The sequence below is a fragment of the Neophocaena asiaeorientalis genome, unplaced genomic scaffold, assembly GCF_003031525.2.
Source record: "Neophocaena asiaeorientalis asiaeorientalis breed wild unplaced genomic scaffold, Neophocaena_asiaeorientalis_V1.1 scaffold142, whole genome shotgun sequence".
NCBI classification, from domain to species: Eukaryota; Metazoa; Chordata; class Mammalia; order Artiodactyla; family Phocoenidae; genus Neophocaena; species Neophocaena asiaeorientalis.
In genome coordinates this window covers 2350590-2370461 of record NW_020174563.1, presented here as the reverse complement: position 1 = coordinate 2370461, position 19872 = coordinate 2350590, and the positions used below count along the sequence as shown (strand labels likewise).

At 43.4% G+C, this 19872-nt stretch overlaps 1 protein-coding gene across 1 annotated transcript in view; it reads right to left on the bottom strand.

The window, feature by feature from the left end:
* The window catches only part of ANKRD29 (ankyrin repeat domain 29), a 34139-nt gene that overhangs the window by 11375 nt on the left and 2892 nt on the right, over positions 1-19872 (bottom strand). The window contains exons 3-6 of the mRNA XM_024757919.1: positions 18527-18625; positions 14291-14389; positions 10867-10965; positions 6940-7038 (exon numbers count right to left, since the gene is read on the bottom strand). Coding sequence (XP_024613687.1) covers positions 6940-7038; positions 10867-10965; positions 14291-14389; positions 18527-18625 — 396 coding nt within the window. The remainder of the gene's footprint in view (positions 1-6939; positions 7039-10866; positions 10966-14290; positions 14390-18526; positions 18626-19872) is intronic.

The following is a 19872-nucleotide window of genomic DNA, read 5'->3' as shown; positions in this document are numbered from 1 at the left end:
CCTCTGAGAACTTGGGTCACCTGGAGAGAAGGTCAGGAAGAGGGAGAACCCAGAACTGACTAACCTTAACCTCAAATGCAATTAAGGTAATGGGACCCAAAGAGACTGCCTTAGTCATGTAAGACTGAATTATTCATCAGTGGGACTGTGGGCTGAAGAGCAAGACGATTCAGGTACAGAAGCTAAAGTTTCACTTTCTGCTGGAGGATATCATTTCAGCCCCAGTGTACCACCTGCAGCAGGAGCAGGGTCACTGCCCACTGCTGTCCTGGCAAAGGGACAGAGGACCAAGACCTTTGAGTGGGGTGATGGCGAATCAGGAGCCTAGAAGGATCTGGGGGAAATCCAGCTGGCTACAGCCCAAGGGCTGTGGGCAGGGCCCGGGGAGACCGGACAGAGGGTCTGGGCTCCACAAAGGATTTTCCGGGGCTCAGATGTGGATGCACTTTCCCCTTCTGCCCGCTCTGGGTTCATTCTGTTCTTTGTCATCGCCGCCAGAGGGCAGGCAAGGAAAGGCAGCCAGCAGGCTGTTCCCCGTGCTTTCCAAGGGTTTGGTTGTCTTTAAATTCTATTAATTGACACTACTATGTGGGAAAGTGCTGAGAGGTGCTGTATCAGCAACAACTATTAATATCATAACAGTTATGTTTCTATATTTTATCAAATGTTATCACCTTAATTGCAATAGTCATAGTAGGTGGAAAAAAAAGTCACCACTTCCTGGTTGTGAGAACTTAGGGAAATCCCTCTGAGCCTCATCGTCCCCTTCTGCAAAAACATTAGCCTCGCAGAGATACTTGTGAAGGAGAAAACATACAGAAATGTGCTAAGCACAAGGAATGGCCAACAGATGCTTAGAAAATGGATCTGAATATTAGTTATCATGAAAAACAGTAAGTAATTTAATTTGTACTTTTGTCTACAAAGCATTCCATGTGCTTTATTTAATTTGATTCTCCCAGTTACCCTGTGAGATAACTGATAGAGCAGGTAGGAACGATTGGGAAAATGAGATTTGGGGGAAACCTGTGTATTTCCTTACTGGTGCTTACTTCTCCAAAGCTGATTTTTGAACCCAGGAAGTTGAATGTGAATTAGAGAACTCTTGTCAGATCCAATTACTTATCAGTTGATTATCTAGTTTGTGAAGAGGACAGGTCTTCCTCTTCCGTACACCTCAATTTCTGCTTTGTCATATATTTTCCTTCTATTACGATAGTGAGCATCTTCATTGTGAAGATGGCTTCATAATAAAAATGAGGGCAATTAAGTCGATTTAGCTTCTTTTTTGTAGAGCTTTGGAGAGAATCGGAGTAGGAAAAACGTCTGAAAATATTTATGTAAGTTTTAAAATACTTCTTGACAAAAATATACAGTTTCTTCTTGTCAAAGAAGTTGTCATGAAGTAGAAGTTACAATCTCAGCTGCACTTTTTTTTTTAAAGAAATAGAACACTTTGCTTGAAGAAGATGGGATTCACCGGGGTTATGACAGCTGTTGTTTACTATTTGTGTGCATGACAAGCGGAAAAAAATTTATTTTGCATACCAAGTGGTACACTGGCTCCACGTAAGAAAGGAATGATAAGGAGGGCGGGTTAAAGACTGAGTGAGCTGATGAGGTAGTAATGAGTTCCCCACGCCTGGAGAGGCTTGACAGTGGCTGATTCCCAATCAGCTTCTAGTACCTGATGGATGGTTAAATAGGGGACTTTTGCAGTTCCTTCCAGCTCTGTTATTCCCTCATTCCATTTGAGATAATATTTTCAAGTCTCCTCTAATGTATTTTTATAGAGAGGTCACAGCATGAGATGGAGTATATGATGTGACTTGTATTAGAGACTAAATTTTATTTGGTCTTATTTAGGCTCCTAAAGATGATGTAGAAAAAAGAATTAAAACCATAAAGCCATTCTCTCCCATGGCAATAAGTGTATTAAGTGGCACTGGCTCTTTGCTTCTACTGCCTTCCGGTACCTATACTTAGGCTACTTCACCTGCAGGTTTGAGCCAGACAGCAAGTGCTGGGGACCAATTCTATTCTAAGTTGGGGGTTCAAGAGATTATAAGGAACCTCATCAGTAACACAGGGGGTTCAATAGGGAGATACTTTGCTACCGGCCCTGGAGCCCATTTCTCAGTACTGGGTCCCTCTACTCTGTGTCCTTGGTCCAGCAAATGAATCTGTAAAAGATGTTAATCTGTAAAAGATGTAAAATCTTTTAATCTGTAAAAGATGCCTGCATTGCCCACACCCTGACCCATTCTCCCAGCCACAAGTGATCAGACTGAGGATGGGCAGGCCAGCCAGTCCACTGTGGCCTGGAGGGCGGGGATGAGCTGTGACAGTGACATGGCTACGCCAAGAGTCTGGGAGTCTGACCTGTAAACTTGGGGACTGCATACAAGATACATAGGCAGAGGAAGCTGATCAAAATGAAAAGGAGTAGGGAGAGAGAAAGAGAGGAAAGAAGGGACTTTGAGATGACAGAGACAACTTGGCTTATTTGGGAAAGAGAGCAGCCTTGATTTCTGATGGGTTTTCTATTCCAGGAAGGCCTGGATGGAATAGAAATGATAATACCATACCTAACATTTACTAGGTACTCGGTTTATACTGGCCACTGCATGAAGAGTTTTGCAGGGATTATTTATTTTTTAAATTCTCACAGTATTCATGTAGCAAAGGTACCATCATTATCATGGTTTTACAGATGAAAAAAATGAGATTCAGGGAGACAAAGCGATTTGTTCAAGGTCATACAGTTCATGAGCAAAACTGGGACTGTGTTTCATTTTCTTATCCATATCCCTGTAACTACCAAGTTGCTCACTTCCCCCATCTGCAGTCCCAGCCCCGAGATGTGGCTCTGGCTTCCTAGCTGGCTCTTAGAATCCTCCTGTCCTGCTCAGGAGTCCGGGCCCTGTATCGGAGCCTTGTTCCAGTTCCCAGTCACTGATCTCCATGCCCTGCAGCCTTCCAGGCCTTATGGGCACTCTGTCCAGGCCACAAGGTGTCCCCTGGCGGTCAACACGGCTTTTCTGAGAGTAGAGGGCATGCAAGCAGCAGGGCCTCCCTACTGTGGTCCGCTCCCTTCTCAGAACCCTCAGGACACTGCACCCATCTGCTGACTCTATGTTGCCCGTTGCCCACCACTGGGTTGCCCTCCAAGCTTACAACCTGGGAGAAAGGATACTGTCTGGGTGTCAGCATCTCTGCATACAAGTCCAAACCAAGGCTTCTGATAGAGAAGGCATTTTATAAGATGGCGTTTCGGTCAGGCTTCAAAGAAATGCTGATTAGCATATTAAGAGGACTAGACAGAGATGAGTGATGACTGACCAACCTCAGCCCCAGGTAAACCGAGCCCGACCTTCGCCACTCTGTAAAAGCATCATGTTAATGGACTGCGTGAGTTGAGCTGGGAAACGTATATGTCAAAGCATTTTGTTGGTAGGAAAACAGACTAGCCATCTCAGCTAGTGATCAAAAAGGTTTGAGTCATATCAACTCCACTTGGTGAGGACACATAGAAAGAACTGAAAATGAGGTTTTAAATGACTGTGGATTTCAATTATGTCTGTGACTCTTGACCTCTTTATTCAGGACAGCTTAGAAGGGAAAAATTTCAAGTTTCAAAACAGTAATTTAGTCTTTCCAGGGATAAAAAATTAAAAAGAAAGAAAGAAAAAAAAAAGAAATTAGTCATTCCAAAATCTGCCTATGGCTTGCTTTATGCATATGATTCCTTCTACAAGAGTACCAAGAAGGTTTTCAGTTAGTTCTTCAGTGATAGAATTAACAAGGAAAAGTCATTTCTACTAGCGTTCAGGTTCCCTGAAGCTCAGATCAAATGTTAGCCGAATAATTTCAATGCAGCTTCATTCACATCCTGGCACAGTGTACCATAAAATGTCAGGACTCCTTGGAATGGCGAAGCAAAAATTAGAAATCAGATTTATCTAAAACTACTAAGAAATTAAACCAGGCAAATATCCTTGCCCTTATTTTGTAAATTCAAGAATTTTCTGACAATGATTCAATGTGGCAGCTGAGATTTCAGAATAAAACATTGGCTTCCAAATGTCCTACCTATATAACCGTCTACCACGTACAGGCCATTTTAATGGAAACTTTTAATTAGACTTTTTTTTTTTAACCTCTTCATAACTTGTGACAAAGTCAGCTGGGGTTGATATCACTTTTGCTATATTTCTGACACTTCTTGTTTTCTTGGAATGGAATTAAACATGCAAAGTTTACTCTTTTACAGAAGACAGAACTTGGACTAGTCTGACCTGGCTAGATCACCTTTAACTATAAGCTTGTGGTAGTAAAAAGATTATGGTGTGAGGGTACAAAGGGGTTACTGGCACTCTATGAAAAGGAAAAATTTCATCGCTTTTCCCCCCTAAAGCAATTCGTATTTTATAAAACACCTCTCCCTAAATAAAAATCTTTTCAGATCTGGACACTCACAACTCCAAACAGTTGCATTAGATGCAGTTGTTGGAAGGGCATGTCACTTGCTCCTTGAGCTAAGGGTGGGCCCCTCCTGTTCCCAGGCTGGGTTGCCTACTTTGCCCAGGTTATCCTCACTCCTGACAGATGAAATACAGCTGCGGCGTGTTGTGGCTACCACGGCACTGATGGCTCACTCTTTTTTTTTTTTGCGGTACGCGGGCCTCTCACTGTTGTGGCCTCTCCCGTTGCGGAGCACAGGCTCTGGACGTGCAGGCTCAGCGGCCATGTCTCACGGGCCCAGCCGCTCCACGGCATGTGGGATCTTCCCGGACCAGGGCACGAACCCGTGTCCCCTGCATCGGCAGGCGGACTCTCAACCACTGTGCCACCAGGGATGCCCTGATGGCTTACTCTTCAACTTCTTGGCTTTAATGCCATCACACTACTCAATTTAGGGTTAAATGGACATAATTCAGGCAACATTTGAAATATGATCTCTTATGTCAACTTGGTCTTTTACAAACAGTACCTCAGGCATACAAATAATGCATCTTTACAACCACAGTTTTGAAGTGCCAGATGTACAGAGAGACTTGACCATCTCGATAATCTCTCATTTCTAAATTCACAGTGGTACCCTCAATAATGGCCTCCAAATCAAACTTAAGCAATCTAAAATAAATTCCTTTCATTAATTTTCAAAAATGAAGACTCTGATTCAGAATCAAACAATGATTTCGAAATAAGAAGGACCAACAAGAAAATACTAAATTCCAATTCCCAAATGTCAACATTGGAAGTGCTATTTTTTTCTAAAAGCATCCTTTCCCAGGAGTATTACTGGGGCCATCCAAACCTATAACATTTTTAAAATTCTAAAATTATGATCTTATATTCATAGCAGTGTCTGTCACATGACAAGTGCTCAAGAAATACAGAGTGAACATTGAATAAAACAATTATCAAGGGGCTTCCCTGGTGGCGCAGTGGTTGAGAGTCCGCCTGCCGATGCAGGGGACACGGGTTCGTGCCCTGGTGCGGGAAAATCCCACATGCCGCGGAGCGGCTGGGCCCGTGAGCCATGGCCGCCGAGCCTGCACGTCCAGAGCCTGTGCTCCGCAACGGGAGAGGCCACAACAGTGAGAGGCCCGCGTACCGCAAACAAAAAACAAAACAAACAAACAAACAAAACAATTATCAAAATTTGGGAACTTGAAGATATTATCAGGATCATTTTGTCCAGCCTTCTAATTTTCAGATAAAGTAACAGAGGTCCAGAGAGGTTAATTTACTTGTTCAAAACCACACAGCTAGTTAGTGGCAGAGTTGGATCTAAAGCTCAGGATTCCTGACCTCCAATCTACTTTGCCCAAAGGCTCTTTCTTTTCTCACGTTCCTTATGCACTTGGATTTCTAAAGTCTGAAGAAGCCTGTGGCCAAGAGCTCAGGCCGACCTTAAGGTTCCTATAGCTATTCACTAATGAGAATACAGGTCTTTCCATATCAGGCCACATGACAGTGGAAATCTGCCTGCGTGTCATTTACTGGTAAGTTATCAGCTTGACTTTTCCCTAGAAAACTACCTTTAAAGTACTGTTACCTTAATCTGAAATGTTTCGTTAAAAACAAATGGATTAGTGCAGAAGTAGTTATGAGAGGCTAATTATAATACCTTACATTTGGATGGCTCTTTACCATTTATAAATGTGGCCTGTATTACCTTGTAGTCCTGTTCCTTTAAGTATCAGTTAATTGATTTGCCAGATAACAACTACTTTTGGTAAATGAAGTCTCAGTGGTGTTGTAATGGTGAGAGATGAAGGTGCAGAATCCAGTAATGATTCCAAGAACATGGACTCCTCTTTGGCTCAACACAAGAAGTGGTGGGTAAGAGATAAGGCAGCATATCAACAGAGAGACTGAGCAATGGCAAGGCTACCTGACCCGCCTCTATTTACCTATGTCCCAGGCTAGCCTACTCTCCTGACCCCAGTACAGCCATCATTTATTTGAACAGGAGGTGGCAGAGTATGTACTTGTCCTCAGACGCCAAACATCTTGAATAATGGTGTCAGCCTGATTTCATAGGCTTTCGGGTGAGCCCAAGGCAAAGAACAGGGAAAACCCTAATCAAAGATGAACTTTTGGGCTTCCCCGGTGGCGCAGTGGTTGAGAGTCGGCTTGCTGATGCAGGGGACACGGGTTCGTGCCCCGGTCCGCGAAGATCCCACATGCCGCAGAGCGGCAGAGCCTGCACTTCCGGAGCCTGTGCTCGGCAACGGGAGAGGGCACAACAGTGAGAGGCCCGCATACCGCAAAAAAAAAAAAAAAAAAAAAAAAAAAAAAGATGAACTTTTTACCCAGAGGCGAAAGGGTTTAGAGACGCCCAGTGCTGACTGGTTATCTTAGGCACGTGCTGCCGCAGGACCGCAGGCCCGTCCCGCCTACCGCCCCATGCGCACGCGCAAACATTACCTGCCTCGGCTGGTTGACTTTTGCTCCTGAGGACAACAGTAATCGAATCACATCCAAATAACCACCTTGGGCAGCTAGGAAGAGTGCGGTGGCTCCATCCTGACAGATAGCAAATTGAAAGTGTTAACAAGTCATCTTTCACATTTATTATAAAAGAAATTAGATTTTTATTTCCTCCCCTCCCCCCTTTTAATATGTGTGGCGTTTTCTTCATTGAAGAACCATTCTAAAACATCACACTAAGTCAGGCTGAAAGGTAAAGTTTAAAATAGACAGTTGTATAAGGATGAGTTACGACATATGTAATGACTGTTTACTCTATAAAATCTTGGTCATACAGCTTATGATACATCTAGCTGGAAAACTCAGGTTTTCCAAATAATCATCATTTTCCTCTGTCTGCATAGGTTTCTCATTAGCTGCCTTCTGCTTTTGTTGCATGATCTCAGAGTCCACCCTCTTGTATTTAGATTTTAAAAACATACACATTTAATACAATTTTCCATTGCAGTCCTTTTGTCACTGAGAGCTAAGTGTTCATGAAAAAACAAAAACAGAATAAAATCTGTTAATAGAAAACAAAAAAGAAATCCCTCAAATCTATTTTGTGTGCTCTAATGAACTGGGAGTGAAAAGTATCCTTTTAATTAGATATTCCCTACTCCTTTCTCTTTCGTGCTCCCTTATCCATGTTTTCCCAACATGCAGTTCCTCTAAGCTTTAAAACACAAGATGCTTCCAGAATACCCACCCTGGTAAGAATGTCCATGAATTCTCTCCATGCCAGCCCAGCAGACGCCAACAATACCTATACACACAACTAAGCAGTCGTGCATAAAAAGCCCAAAGCAAGTGCTTGTTTCCGATTTTCTTTAGTTTTCTTTTTAACTGGGCCTGTACATCTTTTGGGCGTTTCTTTTTTCTTGAAGACGTATCATTGGTTAATTTCAGCAAGTACATCGGTCAGTCGAGAGCACACCTCCTGTCCAGGTGCTTACTTCACACAGACAGCATTCACAGGACAGAGTGAGCCTCATTACTTTCAGACCTAAGTGGAAAACTACTTAACCCAGCTAATTACCACCCCTCACGGTCAGGAACATTAACCACAGGATCAAAGCACCTTCCCTACAAGTCCAACCAGGCAGAGGGTGCTGAATTTCCAGTGGGGGTCAGCTGAGCTGCCAGACTGCCCTCAACGCAATCATTAAGAAAGTAATCAGCCTGTACAGATTCTTTCTTTGTTTTTGGCCGTGCCACTCGGCATGTGGGATCCTAGTTCCCTGACCAGGGATCAAACCCACACCCCTGCAGTGGAAGCTCGGAGTCTTAACCACTGGACCGCCAGGGAAGTCTCAGCCTGTACAGATTTTTAAGCAAATGTTTGATATGGGGATACAATTTTCAGCTGTTCCTTACTGTGTTGCCACAGAAAGTCTTCCCTGCCCTTAGCAGCTGATAACTCTTAGGAATTTTCCAAAACGGATCTCCATGCTTTGGATTTTTTTTTTTTTTTACTGTGCTTTACACATTTCTGTTCCTAGAAGTTTTCAAGCATCATTGACACTCCCTGCCCCCTGCCCTGTATTTCAACTGTTTTTAATGGAAACATTTATATTTGGACTGTTTAGGTAAGGGTAAAAGTCTTAATACAAAATGGAAGTTCTGGTGCATGAAATTTCTAGGTTACCTTATAACAGAGAGGAATTTACCATGGGAATGGGATCTGCCCAAACTCTACATTTCTAAAATTAAGTGTTGCTTCAAGGAGCCTTATGGAAGAATGTTATCTAACAGTACAAAATCTATACCCACAGTCAATTTGGATTGCTGACTATTAATGGTAATGCTATGAAAACAATAACCCATTTTCCTTTTCCAAAGACAGGGGCTCTTGCTATTCAACCTGTACATACATATACTCATACACACTCTCAGATACAACTTCACTATATACAGTTGAAGAAATACGGAGCTGCAGACCTCTGTTTCTCAGATGTGGCCACATGTCAGAACCACCTGTTGCCCAAGCTGCCCTCAGAGACTCCAGTTTAGTTGGTCAGGGGTGGGCCCAGGAAGTAGAATTTTTTTAATGCTCCCTGGTTCTAATGGACAGCCAGAGTTGAGAATCACTCCTTCAGACCACAGTCAAGTAGTTTAGTCATTGAACCAGGAATGCTACAGGTTCACAGAGTGGTAACAGATTTTGAAGTGCAAAGCCTAAGGCTAGTTTCTATGGATTTCAGAGAGGCTGGTGATTTGTCAGAGGTATCTGTGTAAACTCTGGAAAGGGTGTTCAAATGGAAAAGTTCACACCTACACATCTCATTACACGTCTATGAAAGTATAGCACCCCTGGGCATAGGGCTCATGTCTAGTGGTACAATAGCGTAAAATATGGTTCCTAGACAAATGGAAGCAGGAATTCTTCCACTCCTCACCATGAGACTGTCAAGTCACTTTATCTCCCCATATTTTATTTTTTCCTCCAAAACAAGAATAACATTTGCCATAAATTCTACGGAATTAGAGTGACCATTAAAAATGCTTGGGTAATGTGCTAATTGCCAATTAGCGGCAAACAGACCCACACTGGCAGTGAATGCCTTTCAGGGTCAATGGAGTGCATGTATTTCAGAGGTCTTCATTCAGCCATCCTCACTTCTCTTCCAAATAACTTGATTTCTCCTTTTTTGTGTTCTTCCTCCCAAATAACTCTACAACAGGAGGACTTATGTTGGTTTTCAGCAAGTCCATACACTGGGCTTGGCATGTTACAAATAAGTATGTATCACATTATTTTTATTTTTTATTTTTTTTTAAACATCTTTATTGGGGTATAATTGCTTTACAATGGTGTGTTAGTTTCTGCTTTATAACAAAGTGAATCAGCTATACATATACATATGTTCCCATATGTCTTCCCTCTTGCGTCTCCCTCCCTCCCACTCTCCCCTGTATCACATTATTTTTGAAGCTCTTAATTACATAGGTACATGAAATATATCATATGTACAAGAGATTTAAAAGGCAGAGCAAAGGTGGGTAAATAAGATTATGGGTTTCTACATAGAAAAAGCTCACCTGGTTAACTCTATCTTTTTCCTTTGATGTCTCAGATGTCACTTCTTTTTTTTTTTAACCCATATTCAAACTGTTCTTTATTCTGCCTAACATGCATTGATACAATTGTAAGCTGAAGGTCACCAAGGAATATTTTATTGGTTCTTCTGTTCTTTTTAGATCCATGAGATGATCAGACAAGAAATTCTGGAGCAGGTCCTCAACAGGGTTGTTACCAGAGGATCCTCCCCCATCACTCATTTCATAGGTATTGAACTTTGGAAGGGTGGATAAAGTTGTCAGGAACATTTTAATTTAAATGTCATAATGCTTTTGGTCCTGGAAAAAAAATTTAATGATACGGTAGATTGACATCTTTAATGACATCTTTGATTATGATGCCAGTAAAACATAAATGCATTTATACTGTCTATGGTTGTCAAGAAGGAAAGGAGCGTATAACTAATGAGTGAAACTTCTATCTCGCATCAACTTTCTGTTTTTTTTTTTTTTTCTGTTTTGTTTTAATACTTCTCAGGTGAGTGCTGTCCTTCTACTATCACTCATTGACCTCCCATTCTCTTAACCCTTGACATTCTGACTTCAGTACTGGTCTCTTTGGTGACCTCTGAGGGTCTTGCTCTTTTAATACATATATCCTAATGCCTAAATCCACTGGTCGTATCTTAATCACCAACTTTCTTAATTTCTCTATCATTCTACACTGTTTACAACTCCCCTGAAGTTCTCTGATAACTGCAATAATTTGCATCAGATGCCACTTCCGGAATTTAGACTGCGATGCTATTTGTGATAAGGGAATGAGCAAGTGTCCCCCCGAGAGCCCCCCTGAAACACACTCACATAAAGTTGGTCATGGATGTTGGCTCCGTGCTTCAGCAAGGTCTCCACCACCTTCATGTGCCCATACTGACTGGCGGCCAGCAGGGCAGTGCCCCCGTCCTGCGGTCATGAGAAGTATAAATGCGTTAGAAACAGTGAGGGCACAAATCTTACGAGCAGATGCTCTTCACGTGGTGAGAACTTTGGAAAAGAATTTTCCGTACATAATAACAAACTCACTTTTCCTCTTTTCTCTCTTTTACTTTTTCTTTATAATCGTGACAGAGTTCATCTTAAGGGCATCTTTATGTTGTGTACTGGGGTGACTTGCTTGAGATATATTACAGCTATTTGCTAAGTTATTATAATTAATTTAGAAATTTCTCATGTCAAACGCAGAATCATCTCTTTGCCTCTCAATAAAGGAAACAGAACAGGAAGTCTGTACCAATCAGTTGTGTCTTGGAATCACCAGAATCATCTCCTGTGGTCTCACCAGAGACCCAACTGACAAACATTGGCTTCTCCCCGTGGGTCCACCCAGTTGTAGGTCTCTGAGATTAAGGTGTTTTTAGGGAGTAGCCCTCTTGGGCCCCTGCCTTCATGGGACGAAATCTGCATGCACTGAAAGCGGGGATAACTGCAGCCTATTCCATGTGCTTCTCTCTCCTGTTTTGCATTTTCCTTTGAACATGTGCCAATTTGTCCAGACCTCTTTTAAAACGTGGGCGCTAGGACTCAACAGAGCACTGCAAAGTAGATGCGGCCTGATGGGACATTCCTTGGTTCCATCTCCTCTACTTTTATCTCTGTGCCTAAATTAGAATTAGCTTTTAAGCCAACCACACCAAATACTGACTCACTGAGTTTGTGGTCAACTAAAACCCTTTCTTTTTTTTTTTTTTGGCTGCGTTGGGTCTTCATTGCTGCGTGTGGGCTTTCTCCAGTTGCGGGGAGTGGGGCTACTTTTCGTTGCAGCGCACGGGCTTCTCATTGCAGTGGCTTCTCTTGTTGTGGAGCACAGGCTCTAGGCACACAGGCTTCAGTAGTTGCGGCACACGGGCTCAGTACTTGCGGCTCGTGGGCTCTAGAGCGCAGGCTCAGTAGTTGTGGTGCACAGGCTTAGTTGCTCCGTGGCATGTGGGATCTTCCCGGACCAGGGCTCGAACCCGTGTCCCCTGCATTGGCAGGCGGATTCTTAACCACAGCGCCCCCAGGGAAGTCCGTGAAGCCCTTAATGGTTTTTCTCAGGTGCTGGGCTGAGGCTTTCTCTTTTCCCATCTAGGGTTGTTGTGTTGTTTCTTTGGCTCTGTGAATGGGTATGTGGACATTTGAGCCAACTGTAAACAATCGAAGAACGTGGACTCTGGTTCTAAAATACAAGTCATAGATATAAGATAGGGTGGTTTCTAAATTTGGGCATAGAGTGTTTATTCAAAATGGCTACCCTCGCAGCCCCACCCTCAGATTCAGTAGGTCTGGAGTGAGCCCCAGAAGGAGGCATTTGACCAGCCATGTGAGGTGACCGAGAGGTGCCAGTGGCAGGTGGGCCTCCCTTGGAGAAACACTGCTGCACATGGTCCCGCATTCACAGGCAGGCAGGGTGCTGGGGGATGCACATGGCTGAGTAAGGCTTCAGCAAGGGCCCGGCTGTGTGGTGGGAAGAGCTGCGTTTTGAAGGGTGGGGAATGGAGGAGAGAGACTGGAGGGCTGAGGTTGGTGGGGGTGGGTGGAGGTGGAGGCGGGTGGGCATTAAGAAGTTGCTTATTAAGCTATTAGCAGCAACAAGCACCAATGTTTCCAAGTTTTGTTGTGTCAATCTTCCCAGCTTTTTGCGTAATGGATTTAGAGAACAGATAAAACATGATCGTCATAGAAGAGCTGATACCTTTTATTTAAAAAAACACATTTTTGGGGACATAGGTTCAATTACAATGAGAACAGTTGACACAAAGTCAGTTTGTTTTTTTGTTTGTTTGTTTTTGTGGTACGCGGGCCTCTCACTGCTGTGGCCTCTCCCGTTGCGGAGCACAGGCTCCGGACGCGCAGGCTCAGCGGCCGTGGCTCATGGGCCCAGCCACTCCGCGGCATGTGGGATCTTCTCGGACCGGGGCACGAACCCGTGTCCCCTGTGTCGGCAGGCAGACTCTCAACCACTGCGCCACCAGGGAAGCCCACAGAGTCAGTTTTGATGACAGGATCATACTAAAACTCAAAGCCTCCTGACACTGTCTTCTTCCCATGGAAAACTCTTGGCCACCTGCAGTTGACCTAATGGAAACATGTGGAACTGCTCGCCCTGGGTCCCATGTTCCATGGATTTCTGGGACAGCACAAACTGGCTCAAAGGCCAGCATTAACTTGTTAGCCAAGAAGAACGAAGCAGCCATGTGGTCACACACGATCATTTGACATAGTTCAGAGTTGAGTCAGGTTTGTAGAACTTTTTATTTTTAGTTGTATTGCTTTTATAATTAAAAATAAAATGATATTTAATATAAAATATGTGTACACATGTATTTTGGATTACTGTATATTATATTCAGCATGTCTGGAGGCATGTACACAGTCCAACAGTAGGTTTTAGAAAGGACAGAAACCCTTTCTGAAATTCAGATCTACTTAATAGTGTTTTAACAGGAAAAAAAAAACTCCACTGGAAACCTCCTTGATATCAAAATATCACATAGAGTAAATTAAGAAAACCTAAAGGTTTCCAACTAGGGCTAATTTTCAGGAATTTTTTATGACTGAAGCAATTTTTTATGACAGAAATAAGTTTTCAATTACAATGCGATGGCAGTTCAAATTCTTCTACTACAAAGCATTATCATGAAAGGTCATGCTGTGAACACAAAATTTATCTTTCTGCAGCCTCAGTTTTCTTATCCACACGTCAAACATGAAGAATCAATGACTTCTTCAAAGGAAGAACCACAATTCCTTGCCCAACTATATAAACTGTAATCATATATATTTCAGTGAGGACATTTCAGAAAGTAAACTGTCTGCCAAACCCTCCTTAGAAATCTCTCAGATTCACTAGGATTGGCTTAATACTTCCAACAATTCCTATCATAGCACTGGGATTAGCCTTGAAGCAGAAAAAAGCATATGAAAACAGGGAGAGTTATAAAGCACCTGCTACTGTATCCATCCTGATAACAAAATTTAGTGTCCCAGAGTAGAAAGTTACCAGTACAAGAAACAATCTAAGCAATTCCTCCCACCCCGAGTTCTCCAATTGTGAGCCCAAAGTAAAAATGAATTGGATTCCTAGGACTACCCCTGAATCATTACAATTTAACCTTGTGAAACCCACCTTCTTAGGCTTGAAAATCTTGTAAAAAGCAAAGCAAAGATTCATACTATAGATGAAGAGAAATGGAAACTCATGACTGCTGAAATTCTTCAACAAGGTATAAAAGCAAGAAAATTCTCTTACTTTGGTCCTAAATTCAGTGGATGCTCCAAATTCAAAGAGAAATCTCACAACATCATTATGTCCTTGTTGAGCAGCAAAGAACAGGGCAGTTGTACCTGACTGAGAGAGAGAGAGACAGAGGCTGGTTTTAAAAGATATTTGGTTACATTACATTTGATTTATATGCTTGTAAACAAAACAAAACAAAATCCTTGCATATAAACTTCCAGCCTAGGAGGGGGCTATATTTGAACAGACTGTATTCCTTGTTCAGGTAAGTGACCAGTGTGGAGGCTGCTGGGTTCCAGAAATGTTAAGATGTAACAAGGTCTGGATGAAGAAACTGGGCTAGAATAGGAAAACTCTCATCTTTTTTTTTTTTTTTTTGGCTGCCCTGTGCACATGTGGGATCTTAGTTCCCCGACCAGGGATCAAACCTGTGTTCCCTGCAGTGGAAGCGTGGACTCCTAACCACTGGACTGCCAGGGAAATCCCTCACCTTCTTAATAGACATGAATTTTAGAGACTACCGAAGTGTGCAAACGCTATGTGTCTGGAGAGCAAACTAAAGGAAACAGTGGCAGGTCCATCTTCAGGAGACAAATATTCTGATATTGCAAATTGGATTACAGATGAACCGAGGAAGTCTGCTCTAAGCGTCAGTTCCACAGCACTGCCAGGCACTCTCTTCCAGCTTCCAAAACATGCGGGGTGAGGTCAGGGCCTCTCTTTGGCTATTTTTCCAGACTGACCTGGCTCAGGGAATTCTGGGGGTCACCGGGGACCTACATGTCATCGTTATTTGCGCCACACAGGTTACCTCTAAACCCAACACACTTAATTCCTCAAGGGCCACTGTGTTCAATGCACAATAGTTTTCATCACCAAGAACATTAGTTGAGCAGTTGGAACCAAACAGATAAATATAAAGACCATAAAAACCATACTTCGGGTGGAAGTCAAACAAACGTTTCTCTTCTTCTCCCAGCTTCTCTCCGTTTTTCTTAAGAGATTTTTGTGTATGTTGAACTAGCCCTTCACAATAAAGTCTTTGAGTAAGCAGATCTGGACTGTATTGTTTTTATTAGAGAAAATCTGTCTTTTCTTTAAAGTTAAAATAAACAAAGGCTGTAAAGCAGAGGGGAAAAATAAAACGATTAGGGAAGTTTTAAAGTCGAATTCTAAAGGGGCCCAAACAGCTTCCTTCCGGAAGAAAATCAGCTGCTGAAGTGAAAATGACCTAAAACAATGATTCGGTGTTGTGGAAATTACTCAGAAGGATCTGTCCGGGAGGAGACTGGATGGATTTCCTGTAGTCTCTGTACTGCTCCTCTCAAGGCCCAGGCTTGCTGATCCGGGGCTGTGGAGAACCAGTGTCCGGATGCTATCTATCAAGGGTTATTCTCCCACGGTCCACAGCCAAGGTGACACCCAGAGGGGAGAGGGAGGGACTTCTAGATGCCCCCAGGAAAATGCAGACCTTACACATGGTGTGTCTTACTTTTCTCCACTCAGGGATGGGGGTCCAGCCTGGGAGAAGGGTGTTTTGCTTGATGAAAGTTTGGTTGGTGAATCATCCTTTCCGAAACACCTGCAGGTCAGGGCCTCTGATAAGAGTGGATCAAGGAAAACCAAGCACTCCTGTCTGGTTTGGAGCTTGCCCCTGTATGCCCACCTCGGGTCTGAGTCTCTGTGGACTGAGGTCACATTCACTCTAGGTGTGACCTTGGATGTGTCTCCACAAAGGTGAACTCACCAGGCCCTAGACTGGCTTGGAAATACGTGCACCTTCCCAGGCCTGAATCTCCAGCCTCCCACTGCTCCTCTGCATCGGACTGAGAATGGATCCTCTGGCTAGATAGGACTCCTGAGATGGCCCTTGAACGATTGTGTGAACAGGCTCACATTTTAGTCCAATGTTCACCACATGCCTTTCGGAGAGAGAACTTATTTAACTCATGGCTGGTCAGAGAAGCCCTTTGCAAACATGGTTTGGTGAGAATGGCTGAGGTAGGCTAGCCAGTGAGCCTAGCTAACAGTGGGTGACCCAATCCTTCTAAAAATATAATCTCTATGAAAATCCTATACCTTCTATAGCATCTCATCCCAAGGGAAGAAGGAAGAAGTGATTTAGGCTCAGGGCAAAACATATGGGTGTTTAAGGAATGTGGTTGGAGGTTTTGTTATGTCAGATGTTTTTTTTTTTTTTTTGTGGTACGCGGGCCTCTCACTGCTGTGGCCTCTCCCGTTGCGGAGCACAGGCTCCGGACGCGCAGGCTCAGCGGCCATGGCTCACGGGCCCAGCCGATCCGCGGCACGCGGGATCTTCCCGGACCGGGGCACGAACAGTGTCCCCTGCATCGGCAGGCGGACTCTCAACCACTGCGCCACCAGGGAAGCCCTTGTTATGTCAGATGTAACATGGGCCTAGAAGATTTGTTCAACTGAAGTACAACCAACAGTCCCTCCCTGGGCCTTATTTAGACACAATGCAGTCTGCAACCTGGGCTTTAATGTCATATAGGAAAAAAGCAATGATTACAGTCAGCCCTCCATATCCACAGGTTCTGCATTCATGGATTCAACCAACCACAGAAAGAAATATTTTTTAAAAATTTCCACAACCGCTATGGAGAACAGTATGGGGGTTCCTTAAAAAACTAAAAATAGAGCTACCATATGATCTGGCAATCCCACTCCTGGGCATATATCCAGAGAAAACCATGATTCGAAAAGATACATGCACCCCAGTGTTCAACGCAGCACTATTTACAATAGCCAAGACATGGAAGCAACCTAAATGCCCATCAACGGAGGAATGGATAAAGAAGATGTGGTACATATATACGATGGAATATTACTCAGCCATAAAAAATAATGAAATAATGCCATTTGTAGCATCATGGATGGACCTAGAGATTATCATACTAAGTGAAGTAAGTCAGACAGAGAAAAACAAACATGATATCACTCATATGTGGAATCTAATTAAAAAATGATACAAATGAACTTATTTATAAAACAGAAACAGACACAGATTTCGAAAACAAACTTACACTTACCAAATGGTGGGTGAGGAAGAATAAATTAGGAGTTTGGGATTAACACATACACACTACTTTATGTAAAATAGGTAACCAACAAGGACCTACTGTATAGCACAGGGAACTCTACTCAATATCCCGTAATAACCTATACAGGAAAAGAATCTGAAAAAGAAAGAATATATGTACATGGATAACTGAATCACTTTGCTGTACACCTGAAACTAACACAACATTGTAAATCAACTATACTCCAATAAAATTTTTTAAAAAAAGAAAAATTCCATAAAGTTCCAACTTGCCACGCACCAGCAACTATTTACATAGCATTTACATCATATTAGATATTATAAGTACTCTAGAGATGATTTAAAGTACATCGGAGGATATGCGTAGGCTATATGCAAATACTGTGCCACTTCACATAAGGAACTTGAGTATCTGCAGATTTTGGTATCCACGGGGGGTCCTGGACCCAATCCCCTGCGTATTCGGAGGGATGACTGTACTCTAGTCCTTTTTAACAATTCACTATTGTGAGAACTTCACATCTCTGTCACTGGCGTTATTCTTTTTTTTTTTTTTAACATCTTTATTGGAGTATAGTTGCTTTACAATGGTGTGTTAGTTTCTGCTTTATAACAAAGTGAATCAGTTATACATACACATATGTCCCCATATCCCCTCCCTCTTGCATCTCCCTCCCTCCTACCCTCCCTATCCCACCCCTCTAGGTGGTCACAAAGCACCGAGCTGATCTCCCTGTGCTATGCGGCTGCTTCCCACTAGCTATCTACCTTATGTTTGGTAGTGTATATATGTCCATGCCACTCTCTCACTTTGTCCCAGTTTACCCTTCCCCCTCCCTGTATCCTCAAGTCCATTCTCTAGTAGGTCTGTGTCTTTATTCCCATCTTGCCCCTAGGTTCTTCATGACCACTTTTTTTTAGACTCCATATATATGTGTTAGCATAGGGTATTTGTTATTCTCTTTCTGACTTACTTCACTCTGTATGACAGACTCTAGGTCCATCCACCTCACTACAAATAACTCAGTTTTGTTTCTTTTTATGGCTGAGTAATATTCCATTGTATATATGTACCACATCTTCTTTCTCCGTTCGTCCGATGATGGACACTTGGGTTGCTTCCATGACCTGGCTGTTGTCAATAGAGCTGCGTTATTCTTATTCACGTGCAAAACCTGACTTACCTCTCTCTGGAGATTGATGTCAGCTCCTTGCAGGACGAGCTCCCTCACACAGCCTATGTGGCCAGCATAGGAGGCGATCATGAGCAGTGTTGTGCCATTCTGGGTGGGGGAGAGACAGATGAGCAGTCAGGCCACGTGACACCAGAGAGGTGGCCTGGAGAAGATGCCGCAGACGTCAGCTCCTCCCAGGACACATCCGAGCTGAGCGCAACATCTCCCGTAGTAAATAAAAGTGTCTCGTGAATAATCTTATGATGCAGACCAAACAGGAAAAAGCAAAGTGACAAATTGCTGAGGCTGGCATTTTCAATTCAAACATTCACTTACTTCCATTACCCTCAGACACGCAGTCCAAGTGAACCACGGTTACTGCATTTTGAGGCAGCAGTGACGTGGTGGCCTCGTTTTATGATTCCTGAGCCAAAACACTGTTATTAACGCAAAAAAGTGGGTTAAGTGGTACTAGTCGGTTTTCTGAGTTTAGAATTCTTTATTTTCAAACGGATTCAGGTAAAGATGCCACGAGAGACTACAGAAGTGAGAGTCAGGAGCCCCGGGGTCCATCTCTGTCATCAACCAGCAGCGTAACCTGGGGCACACTGCTCACAATTCCTGGGACTCGTTTACTTCAGGTTTAAAATGAGGAGCTGGATGATATGATTGCCAAGGTCCCTGCCAGCTTTAAGATTCAAGGGCTTGAGACGTACCACCTGATATTCCAATTCAAGTGGACTTTTGTGGTTTAATTTACATTTGTTTTCAAGGGCTCGAAACTGTAATCTGAACCGCCTCTTCTGTGTGGTCAGCCGCCTGCTTCTGTGGAGAGGATAAGAGAGAGGCAGACGGCTCTGCCTGTGAGGAAGCCTCACGAGGTACGGGGTGGTGATTCTTAGAAGCCTCGTGCTATATATTCAATACGTCTGTGGGATTTTGTAGGAAGGCAGTGTAGTTGAGTGGTCACTGACAGTATGATTCTGGGCCGGTTATCTGAGCTCTCAAAGGCTCATTCACCTCATCTGTAATGCGGACTAGTAAAAGCATCTGCCTGATTAAATTAAATGGGGAAAAGCAATAATTCAGGCGATGTGCTTAGCTTAGTAATGTTAAATATTCAGTAAGAGTTAGATGTTAGGGCTTCCCTGGTGGCGCAGTGGTTGGGAGTCCGCCTGCCGATGCAGGGGACACGGGTTCGTGCCCCAGTCCGGGAAGATCCCACATGCTGCAGAGCGGCTAGGCCTGTGAGCCATGGCCCCTGAGCCTGCGCGTCCGGAGCCTGCGCTCCGCAACGGGAGAGGCCACAACAGTGAGAGGCCCGCGTACCGCAAAAAAAAAAAAAAAAAAAAAAA